Source organism: Elephas maximus, chromosome 24 (genome assembly GCF_024166365.1).
Source record: "Elephas maximus indicus isolate mEleMax1 chromosome 24, mEleMax1 primary haplotype, whole genome shotgun sequence".
NCBI classification, from domain to species: domain Eukaryota; kingdom Metazoa; phylum Chordata; class Mammalia; order Proboscidea; family Elephantidae; genus Elephas; species Elephas maximus.
In genome coordinates this window covers 32,570,844-32,583,332 of record NC_064842.1, presented here as the reverse complement: position 1 = coordinate 32,583,332, position 12,489 = coordinate 32,570,844, and the positions used below count along the sequence as shown (strand labels likewise).

Below are 12,489 nucleotides of genomic sequence, written 5' to 3'. Positions count from 1 at the left end.
TTGTGGTATATTTCCCCTTGCAGTTCATTTGTGTCCTTATATTTAATGTATGTCTCTTGTAAGTAACATGTATTTGGGTTTTGAGTTTTTATTTCAGTCTAAAAGCGTCTGCCTTTTAATTTCAGGGTTTATCTAGTTATATTTAAATTAATTACTGATATGTTTGGATATACATCTTCCTGTCTTACTATTTGCCCCATCTGTGCTGTTTTCATTCTTGTCTCCTTTATTGCTTTCAGTGAAGCAATACTTAATCAGCGAAGTATTTATAATTTTTGAAATTTCTTATTTTCCCCATATTAGTTTTTTTTTGGTTATACGTATTTTTAACTTTCAGGTTAAAACTCATAAAAGGTTTAATATAAATCCTTGACTTTGTAAATAACCACTTTCACCATTTGCTGAACAATGCAAGGATCAGAGAATATTGTAATTCATGCATTTTAATTCTGTGTTATCTTTTAGACCCCAAAAGAAATTATTTTCCTGTTGTGTACAATCATTATTACTTAGCTTTACCCACATTTTTATTCTTTCCATTGCTCTTCATTCCTCTATGAATGTCCTTGCTTCTATCTGGGATCATTTCCTTTGCTGTGGATGTGCTGCCATGAGTTCTCGCAGGTCTTATTTATCAGCAAATGTCTTTATTTTACTTTTGAAGAAAATTCAATATGAGGTGACGGGAAAGACAGCACACAATACAGGGGAGGTCAGCACAATTGGACTAAACCAAAAGCAAAGAGGTTTCCTGAATAAACTGAATGCTTCGAAGGCCAGTATAGCAGGAGCAGGGGTTTGGGGACAATGATTTCAGGAGACATCTAAGTCAATTGGCATAATAAAATCTATTAAGAAAACTTTCTGCATCCCACTTTGAAAAGTGGTGTCTGAGGTCTTAAACGCTAGCAAGCAGCCATCTAAGATGCATCAATTGGTCTTAACCCACCTGGATCAAAGGAGAATGAAGAACACCAAGGACGCAAGGCAATTACAAGTCCAAGAGACAGAAAGGGCCACATGAACCAGCAACTACATCATCCTGAGACCAGAAGAACTAGATGGTGCCCAGCTACAACTGATGAGTGCCCTGACAGGGAACACAATGGAGAACCCCGGAGGGAGCAGGAGAACAGTGGGATGCAGACCCCAAATTCTCATAAAGAGACCAGACTTAATGGTCTGACTGAGACTGGAAGGACCCCAGTGGTCATGGTCCCCAGACCTTCTGTTGGCCCAGGTTGGGAACCATTCCCGAAGGCAACTCTTCAGACATGGATTGGACTGGACAATGTGTTGGAGAGGGATGCTGATGAGGAGTGAGCTTCTTGGATCAGGTGGACACTTGAGACTATGTTGGCATCTCCTGCCTGGAGGGGAGATGAGAGGGTAGAGGGGGTTAGAAGCTGATGAAATGGACATGAAAAGAGAGAGTGGAGGGAGAGAGCGGGCTGTCTCATTAGGGGGAGAGTAACTGGGAGTATGTAGCAAGGTGTATATAGGTTTTTATGTGAGAGACTGACTTGATTTGTAAACTTTCACTTAAAGCACAATAAAAATTATAAAAAAAAAGAAAATTCAATATGATTATATAATTCTAGATTGACAGTTATTTCCTTTCAACATTTTTAAAATGTCATTTTATTGTCTCCTGTTTTCCACCATTTCTGTCACCCATATGGCTGCTCCTTTGGAAGTTAATGCAATTTTTTCTCTAGCTGCTTTTAAAATTTTCTTCTGTCTTTGGTGTTTATCCGTTTTACTATGACGTGCTTACGTGGGTTTTTTCTTTGATTTTTCCTTTTTGGGGATCGTAAAAAAAAAAGAAAAACAATGCCATTGAGTCGATTCTGACTCATAATGACTGTCAAAAACCAAAAACCAAACCCGTTGCCATCAAGTCGATCCCAACTCATAGCAACCCTATAGTGATGACTGTAGCACGTCCTGAATGTGTATTTGATGTCCCTTGTTAGTATTTAAAAATTCTTAGTTAATAAGTCATCTAACATTACTTCTTTTCTTGTTTTTCTCTTTCCTCATGTATCCATGGGCTTTAAAATACCTATGATTGATATGTCTAAGAAAGTAAAAGCCATGATGGAGAATTTCAGCAGAAAACTGTAATATATAAAAGAAAATCAAATATAAATTCTGGAACTGAAAAATAAAGTAGCTGAAATGTAGAACCCAATAGATGGATAGAAGAGCAGATGAGACACAGTAAAAGAAAGAATTATTAAATGAAAAATAGGCCTGTAGAAAATATCCAGCCTTAAACCAAATGAATGGATAAAAAAATATATAAATTTTCATTTAAAATCCCAGATTCTTGGCTTTCCTTGAAAAATCAGAACTTTTGTCAAACTGAGTTCATATTCTTTATAGCTTTAGTTGGCCTGTGCTGAGGAAGTGCTTCCTGTGGGGGGGATGACTAGCCAGAGTCCACTCCTCTCTATTGTTTCCCCCATGAGGCTAGACATCAGTTGTTATGATTTAGATCAACTCTGTCCTGCTTCACTCATTTATATTACCTGCATCTGAGTTCATGACCCATGTTGATAGATTCTAGCCATAGAATGGAGAACAAGACAGACAGAAACCCTCTCTCAGAAAAAAACAATAATTACATTTTAAAAAATGAGAATTTTAAATAAATACTCCAAAGGAAAAATACATAGTGCTAAGAAACCTGTTAGAAATTTCTAGTTGGGAGTCAGGGAAGGTTCCTCCCAAGGAAAGGATACTTAAGCTGAGATCTGAAGATAATAGGATTCAGACGGATGAAGGCTTGGGGGTCAGGAAGGGTGATAGGGTCATAGGGGAGGAATGTTTAGGCTGAGAAAACAGCACATGTAAAGTCAGAGAGAGTTGGGCATGTTTGGGGACTCAAAGAAAGCCCCCTTAGCTGTAGCACAGACATGGGAACTACTGAGTCTGGAGAAGTGTGCGGGATCTTGGGTGGCCCTGCAGACCAGGTAGTTGAGAAGTATCAACCACTTATTTCACTGTTACTTGATTGTATACAAATTTGTCCCCATGGACTCTTCTGGTTGAAATAATTCATCACTGTGAAATCAAGTTGTTAATTATAAAATTATTGGTAACATTTAACCAAGTAGGTAGGTATTCAGTTGGTGTGGTAAAACATCAGTGAATTAATTTCTGTGCGTTTGTTTTACTTCTGTTTTAGCTGCAAGAATCCACTGCTTGAAAAAGTGTGGGAAGCTGACTTGGAAGCTTGTCGGCTATTTATTCAGAACATGCAGCTGAAGGAGGCCAGGGGCAGCTTGAGTGTAGAAGATGAGATGCTGACGGGTGACTTGGAGGGCACCATCTTTACTGCTGCCACGGCCATCCCCTCCAGAGCCATCTCAGAAGATGGGAGGAAGACCCCTTTGCAGGCTGACAACGAGTGGAAGGCCCATCAGACCTCCTTTCCTCACTGTGCTGGCAGTGAACACAAAGAGGTGCCTGTCCTTTCCTCATAGCATCAGTAGGCAGCCTCTCCAGTGGGGGCTGCTTTGGGACCAGGCTCCAAGTGGGAGCAGTACGTATTGGATGGGTGTCTCACCTAACCATAGGATTTTTAAATGTTTTAGTAACTTTTGAATATGGTTACAAAACAATGTAGAATTTTTGTAGAAAAATTTTGACATTTTTAGTTCTAATTTTTATTCTAATTTAATAGCTTGTTGTTGTTGCTGTTAGGTGCTATCGAGTCGGTTCCACCTCATAGCGACCCTACAGGACAGAGTAAAACTGCCTCATAGGGTTTCCAAGGAGCGGCTGCTGGATTTCAACTGCTGACCTTTTGGTTAGCAGCCGAGCTCTTAACCACAACACCAGGGCTCCAGCTTAATGGCTAGAGTTGGAATATATAATCTAATATATAATTACTATAAATAAAAAAAAAGAAAAATAGCACACATTATATATCATGTATATATACTTATATATAATATACATTATATATCATATAACACTAATTATATATTTAGAATCTATATATTGCAATAGCAATACATAATTATATATTAGAATAAATATTCTAGTAGGTTTATATGTCTGAGCATTTTTTAATAAAACAAGATCATAATGGATTTTGTAATCTTATTTCATTTTAAAAATCTAATACTTTGCCTAAAATGTATATATGAAAAATTAAAATATGTATTTAACTCTTTACCCTGAAGGCTGATCTAAATTACAAAGAAGGACTCCCCTCCTCTCTTTCCCATCTCTTCTCTCTCTCTCCCCCGCGCCCCCCAGTCCCTCTCGCCTCTCTTTCTCTCTCTTTCCCCCCTCTATCCCTAACAAGATTCCTGTCAAAGAAAAAGTCCTTGGAAATTTTTTCCAATGTCAATGCCATGAGTGGAGACTTTGGAGCTATTTTTCTGGCTAGGTGCCCAGGTGTTCTGAATATTAAAAGGGAATAAAAGCCTGGAGAGGTTGAAAGAACGTGACACTTCTCTTTGAGGTATTATGCTTGACGTTGGGTATGCAGACTCCCTCTGCATCTGCTGTTAACTCGCCTCAGGGTGAGGGAGCAGTGCCAGGACAGCTCCCACCACACTGCCTCTGTCTGTGGCGCGGGCGCTTCCGTCGGACTTGCCCAGTCACTTTTCACAGAGCCCAACACTTGCCGACAGGCCTTAAATGTCTTCTTCTTGGTTACTGCTTTCCGTACTGCCTGGAAATGAATACTTGACTATGTCTTTGAATTGCACAATCTTGTTAAGAACTTGGGCTGTGTCACACTCTGGAATCACTGCTGGCCCAGAAAAGTACTGCAGTAAATTGAGTGATTGATGATGTGGGTCCTTCTCAGCCAAGGCACTGGAAGTGGAACCTCTCAAAAACCTGCCCCAGCCTCTTGGTTAAAACCGTCCGTTCCTGTCGAGTCAATTCTGACTCATAGCAACCCTACAGAACAGAGTGGAGCTGACCCATAGGGTTTCCAAGGAGCAGCTGGTGGATTCGAACTGTCGGCCTTTTGGTTAGCAGCCAGGCTTTTAAACACTGTGCCACCAGTGGCCACGTTTGCAGTTAGGTGGCTTAAAGGGGTGTTTTGTATCCAGGGAGCATGGGGTGGCGGAAACAGCGGGCCCTTGGGGTGAGTTTCCATAGGTAGGGCTGGCGCTCCAAAGGTGAGTGCAGAGCTCAGAGCCAGGGTAGACAGAACCAGATGAGACATGCGATGGGCGGACCCCGAGGCCTGGATTGATTTATCAGATCCACCGTCGACATCGACAAGAAGTTCCCTCCCTCACTCCCTCTGTCACTGTGCCACAAGTGCCCATCCAGTCTCCCTGGATGATCACTTTCCCAGGTGTCGAAGAATTGTTCTTCATTCATAAGATTATAGGCACCTGCTGATCTAACTATGTGGCTGTAGGAAACCAGAGCCATATTTGCCTAAATGTAGGCAGCTCTAGCCTTATCACTGAACAACACTGACGTCTCTAGTGAGTAGGAGGTCCAGGCTGGAACCGAGAGCACAAGCCCACCAGTGGCTGCCCCTCAGTGGTAAGGACTTCCCAAAGAGCTGCCCTGGTTCCCCTTCACCAAATTAAATGCCGAGGGTGTTGTATAGTTTTTTTCGTTGCTTTCTTGGGGGCTGAGGAGTGGGTGCAAAGGAGACTAAACCCTTTGCTAGCTTTCAATACCATCTTCCTGGTCCTGTACAGTGTACATCTTCTTGTTGCACATACCGTGTACCTGTTCCATGTACCATGTACCAGTTCCTGTACCATATACCTGCATCATATACCATATACCTGTTCCTATACCACGCTCCTGTTCCTGTATGTGCTCCTGCTCCATGTTCTTGTTCCTGTACGGTGTACCTGCTCCATGTATCATGTACCATGGACCTGTTACTGTTTTGTGTACCAGCTCCATATACCATTTACCTGTTTCTCTACCATGTACCTACTCTATGTATCTTGTACCATGTACCTATTCCTGTTTGAGGTACCTGCTCCATATCCCATTTATCTGTTCCTCTACCATGTACCTACTCCATGTATCATGTATCATGTTCCTGTTTGAAGTACCCGCTCCATATACCATTTGCCTGTTCTACCGTATACCTGCTCCATGTAACACCATGCTCCTGTTCCTGTATGTGCCCCTGCTCCATGCACCATGTCCCTGTTCCTGTACCCTGTACCAGCTCCATGTATCCCATTCCTGGGACATGCTCTTTTATTACAGTGGTGGTTTTACATTCACAGAGGAAGTCAGTCATGCTTTTAACTGCTGAATACCAGAAATTTTAAAGATTATACAAGTTTTCTGAAAAAAAGGCAAAATTATTGGAATGGAAAACAGATTAGTTGTTGCCAGGGTTGTAGGAAGGGGTTGATTACAAAGGGCAACATGAGGGATTTGGGGAGGGGAGTGATGAGATCATTCTGTATCTTGATTTTTTATAGTGGTTACATGGCTGCAAATGTCTAAATCCATAAAACTGTATACCAGAAAAAGTATATTTTACTGTATATGACTTTATAAAAGTGACTAAGATTAAAGGAATAATATCTACCTATTTAACAAGATTGTAGATAATTGAATCTGGTATATTTGGCTCAGGACTATTCAGAAGACAGCGCAGCCTGGTGAAAAGAACCCAAGGCCCAGAGACTGTGTTCAAGTTAGGCCACTTGCAAGCTGTGTTTCCTCATCAGTTAAAAAAAAAAAGTGAGGATAATGAACACTACCTTATGAGCTTGTTACGAGGATTTAAATGAAACAATACATCTAAAAGTGAGTGACATACATAAAACCAGTAGCCATCTATTCGACTCTGATTCATGGTGGCTTCAGGTATATCAGAGTAGAACTGTGCTCCACAGGATTTTTCAGAGATGGATTGCTAGGTTTGTCTTCTGAGGTGCCCCTGGGTGGATTTGAACTGCCAGCCTTTCGATTAACAGCCAAACACGTTAACAATTTGCACCACCCAGGAACTCCATGGATAACAATAAAAACGACAAACCCCTTGCCATCTACTTGATTCCAACTCATGGGAACCATATGTGTTACAGAGTAGAACTGCTCTGTAGGGTTTTCTTGGCTATAATCTTTATGGAAGCAGATTGCCAGGCTTTTCTTTTGAGGCACCTCTGGGTAGACCTGAACCTCCAACCTTTCACTTAGCAGCTGAGCGCGTTAACCATTTGCGCTACCCAAGGACTCAGACGCATTTATAGTAGAGGTTTAATAAATGTTAAATTTTTTTGTCATTATTTCTGGCAGTCACAAAAACATTCAAATCTTTTAAAGGTCAGCAGTTTGAATCCACCAGCCGCTCCTTGGAAACCCGATGGGGCAGTTCTACTCTGTCCTTGTAGGGTAGCTATGAATTGGAATGGATTCGACTGCAACTTTTTTTTTTTCTTTCCTTTATCAAGAAGCAGAAGTGAGCAGTGAAAGATAATCCAAAAGAGAAAGGTTTAGTAAAGAAAAAATCTTGTCTGTGGTTAGGTCCCAACCTTTGGATTACTGACGGCACAGAGAATTAATTACCAGGGGCTTTGTTAGGAAGGTGTGGTTGCTTTCCTGCCTGAGTTTTCCAGGGAGTCATTGAAGTCTGGGTAGTTGAATTCTTATCCTGTGGCTAATGTATCTGTTTGCTTTGCTGCCCTGAGATGATTTTGTTTTGAAGCTTCCCGCTGGGTTTGGCCATCCCACACTGGTTTCCTTAGTGAAGTATGATGCCCTGAGGCAGTCAATTTCTGCTTGACCAAATCTCCCATGAAAAATCGCTGACTTCTTACAGAGCTCCGGGGAGATGATTTCCAAAACCTTTTCTGTGCTTATCTGTCCAGTGTGGGTATATGATTTTAGTGGGACTTTGTGCTTTGTCATTCATTAAAGCCTTTACTGTGTTTATGGGCCCTGCCTGGCTGCTCAGCACCATCTCCCCCATTCTACAGCTGAGCGCATTAAGGCAAAGTGATTTGCTTTGGTCTTTGTTACAGAGGAAGTCAGCACCAGGGCAAAGGACCAGTTTTAGCATGCACTTCCCCAAATTGGAAGAATTCTCTTTTCTTCCAGTTTCATTACAACCTTCCTCCAAGCCTCCCCGCAGACTCTGGAAACAATCAGGAGCTACTGGCCCTGGTTTATAGATGTTACAGAAATTGCACAGGGGCCAGACAGAAGCTGGGGTAAACAGTGAGCCCAGCTTCCTCTGTTGTGAAGTTGCTCTTCCATACTCGCTATTCTGGCCCTCATACCTGGTAATTCTTCCTTTCCTGTCTGCTGCTGCCCTGCTGGGATGCTTACTGCTTCTCCTGCATAATGGGCTCCCCTCCTGCAGAGTTTCCTGGGCAGTATCACTCTTCCTCTCTTCGCCATCTACTTCCTTCCCAGCCGAGTAGCTACTACCAGAGGCTAGTTGACCAAGGCCAAGAGAGGACCTGGCAACTTTCACCCATTCTATCCAGTATTTGAGTAGCCAGCGTGCTACAAAGATGAAAGGCTTTAAGCGATAAGATACAACAAGACAGTGCAGTTTTATTTGTTCAGATTTGCATCTCCAGTGATTGCTGTAGGTATCCCCATTCTTTTTTCCACAATTGCATGTGAAAAGAAGCTGGAACATGGCATCTGTGGTTAAGAGTTGTGTCCTTATCATTTTAAACTGATCATTGCTGTTAGCTGCCTTCAAGTCAGCCCCCAACTCATGTTAACCTCATGCACAGTGGAATGAAATGTTGCCAGATCCTGCGCCATCACCATGATCAGTTGTGGATCAGACTGTTACGAGCCATGGGGTTTTCATTGGCTGATTTTCGGAAGTAGATGGCCAGGCCTTTCTTCCTAGTCCATCTTAGTCTGGAAGGTCTACTGAAATCTGTTCAGCATCATAGCAACACACAAGCCTCCACCGACAGACGGCTGGTGGCTGCACATGAGGGACTCTGGCAGAGAATTGAACTTGGGTTTCCGGCATGGAAGGTGTGACTTCTACAACTGATCTGGAAAAGCAGTGGCCATCGGTCTACACTGACTCGTGGAGACCCCATATGTCAGAGTAGAACTGTGCTCCACAGGGTGTTCAATAGCTGATTTTTCTTAAATAGATCACCAGGCCTTTTTTCCAAGGCTCCTCTGGATGGACTCGAACCACCAACCTTTCATTTAGCAACTGAGCACATTAACCATTTGCACTACCTAGGGACTCCAGACTAATCTTTAGTTCTAGCAAATATCTCAGGTGCAGGGCTGATTCTTCCAGAACAGCTGAAAACTTACTTTGACCCTCTAATGATCAATTGCTTCATCAGTGAAATGGGGATTAAAAAGCCAGTCCTCGTACAGCAGGATTCTGAACTGCATGCTCCCTTGATCTGTCTGGCTCTGAGTTTGTGCAATGACACAGGGAAGTTGTTTCCTGACCTATCAGCTGGTTTTCCTCTTGTTTAATGTCTTTGAGAGAAAACAAAGAGTGAGGGAATGAAGAAAAGTTCTGCCTTCACTAAAATTGACTTGCTGCGTGCAAACCTAACAGTCTTATCCCAAGAATAGAATAGAAGCATTCAGGACACAGCCAGAATTGGTAATTGGTAAATATTAAGTCTTTCCAAGGCCTTTAACTGGGTCTTTATGGAGACAAGGACTCTCTTTTCACACGAATATTTCATTGCTTTTTGTAGCATTTATTTCAATTATGTAATTAGAATTTTAGGTGCAACTGCCCAAGTAGGCTTAGAAACAAACAGAACTCAATCCACAGGAACAACAGTGACAGGCGCACCTGATGGCTCCGCATCTGGTCGCCCTTGGTCGCCGAGCACCACAGGCGTGCACAGGCCAACCTGCAAGTCGGTAAGAGAGGGGCTGTTAAGAGGGGCTTCTGCTGCAGCACGTTTGCTGGTTCCTGCTGGTTCTCTCAGTTAATTAACGTTATCAGTTTGTCAGCTTCTGCTGCCTGCCCGAGGGAAGGAAGTGGGATCCTCTCATCTGCCTGCTTTCCCTCCTTTTGGAAAATTGTGGAACCACCTTCTGGCCACAGGGCCTATCTGTGCCACTTCTTCCAGTAATTAAAAATAGCTCAGTGCTTCTGAGCAAAACAGCCTCTGGGCTCTGGAGACTCTTTCACCTTGTAAATTTCCACTGGCTTGTCAAAGGCACTCACTTATGAACACTGAGAGGTGGATGGCAGGGTGGTCACCACCTGCCAGGCGAGGACTAGCTTAGGTATTTGCCGCAAAGGAAGCACAAGGGCTGACTTATCTAATGCAGTTGTATTAGTTTCCTTGGGTTGGTTACCAGTTGCCCTTGAGGCAATTCTATCTCATGGCAAACTCACGTATGTTACAGTAGAACTGTGCTTCATAGGCTTTTCAATGGCTGATTTTTCAGCAGTAGATTGCCAGGCCTTTCTGCTGAGGCATCTGGGTGGATTCCAACTGTCAATCTTTCACTAGCAGCCAAGCACATTGGTTAACCCTTTGCACTAACCAGGGGCTCCCTAGGGTAGGCAGGAGGCCTGAATTGAACTTCAGGGATCTCCTGTGTGGACGTTGATCCTCCCTAAGCCCAAGCTTTACTGGAACAACTTTTTCAGTGGCTTATTTAATGCCTTTCCATCCCATCCACACCAGCATTTTTACCTTGCCCACCATTGGTCTTTTCTTTCTTTTTTTTTTTTTTTAAGTCCCCAATGGCTTTACTGGGGTCATTGATTCTAGCAGAGCAGACCCAATATATAACATAATGTAGGAGCCTAAGCCCAACAAGCCTGACTAGTAGTGTGAGAAGGGAGAGTGGCTGTTCACTCTTCTTCCTCTGGGGGATGACCACAACGCCCTGTGCAAGAAAGAGTAGAGACCACCTTAAATACATCCCCCATCTCTTCCAGGGAGCTGCAGGTGCCTGACACTCTGTATGAGACTGTAAAGCATGCTTTAGCTTGTACAGGATGACATCCAGAGCCAGGATGAAACACTGACATTTAAAAACAACAACTCTCATAGACTCATGATTGCATAGTTTACCAAAAAGTTTTAAATTTCCATTTTTTTTTTTTTTAACTTCAAATGAAAGTTGGTATTCGATTCTGTTCCCACAGTCCCCTCTTTATACTCTTGGCAGTTCAAATTTTCTTAGCAACAGGCACCTTGCAGAGCACATTCCCCTTAAAGTGAAATTCCCCAGCTAGAGCCCATTTTGATTTTTTTATCTAAAAGGGTCTTGTGATTTGATGTCACAATCCCTTGAATCTGAATCCTTGTGTTAAACAGATTATTTAGGTGGTAGGTGATGCTATGAATCTCATTTACAAGTAGATTTTTCTTCAGAAGTCTTCAGTAGAGTTTGGCCTTATTGAACTTTGACATTCAAGCTGAGTGTGCTAAAAGGAAAGCAGTCCAAATCCTTCTGAATAATTAAAAAAAAGAACTTTTCAAGAATTTTCCTTCATGTAAATTAGAAACCACAGCCTAATTAACATATATGAATTATCAGGCAATTTTTTCTTTTATCGATCTCATTGGCTCTGTTAATTAACTATTTAGAACTGGTTTCTCAGGATCCTCTTTTTAACAAGCTTGCAGATGCTTGAAGACAATTCACTGCTTGCTCTGACCTAAAGATGTGTAAATATTTCAGATGTTTTCCTTACCACTTTTGACATCTGTATTCTTTTAGAAGAAATATCCACTTACTCAGGGAGTAGCCGTGTAATTTGGATATTTGGACGAACACTTGTATTATGCGGAGTAATAAAAATGGACCCTTAGTGTCCTAACCTGTGCCTCTGCTGATTGGCATTTGCACAGTGACAGTAAAATTCCACCTTTTATGTGGGAAGAGGAATTCTTATCATAAAATCTATTTCAAATAGATTTTTGAAAGATATTTCTTGTGGTATGGAGGGGCATCTGTCTGAGGTAAATATTCTCTATGTAGACAATATGAAAAATAACAAAGAAAACCATATAGTATTCCTGGAATGTATTTGCCAAGCAAATATTTTGGAAAACAGCCCTAAGAAGTATATTGAAAGCTGTGATTTTAATACCAAACTAAGGAAACGCTTTAATGTTTCAGCTAAGCTCGTGGATGGTGGCAATTGCAACTGGTTTACCTCAAGGTACAGGAGAGGGAATGAGACTTAATAGAACAAATATCATGTTGCCAAAGTCACATTTTTGGTTTGTAAGCTCTATGCATGCAGTACGGGTTTTGTTGTTGTCGTTATTGTTTTGTTTTTAATTTAAATACTGCCATGGCTCAGCAGTTCATAATTTCAGGTGGCTTAACAACCATAAGGAAAGACAGGTCTGTCACCTGTCCTTTACCGTGTCATCTGTGACTTTCACTATAAAAAATATATATATTTTTATGGATAGGCAACTATTGTTGGTGCCTTATTACAAGATCAAGGAAAATAGGAACCTGTAACAACTGGTCGAGTTCTGGCTAAGAGTATGATATCCCAGATGGAACCTCCACATTAGAGTCACCCATATT

General features: G+C 41.9%; 1 protein-coding gene across 1 annotated transcript in view; it reads left to right on the top strand.

Moving 5' to 3' along the window:
* The window catches only part of DISC1 (DISC1 scaffold protein), a 417,270-nt gene that overhangs the window by 384,591 nt on the left and 20,190 nt on the right, over positions 1–12,489 (top strand). Inside the window, exon 11 of the mRNA XM_049868319.1 lies at positions 3,194–3,470. Within this exon, the coding sequence (XP_049724276.1) occupies positions 3,194–3,470 (277 nt within the window). The remainder of the gene's footprint in view (positions 1–3,193; positions 3,471–12,489) is intronic.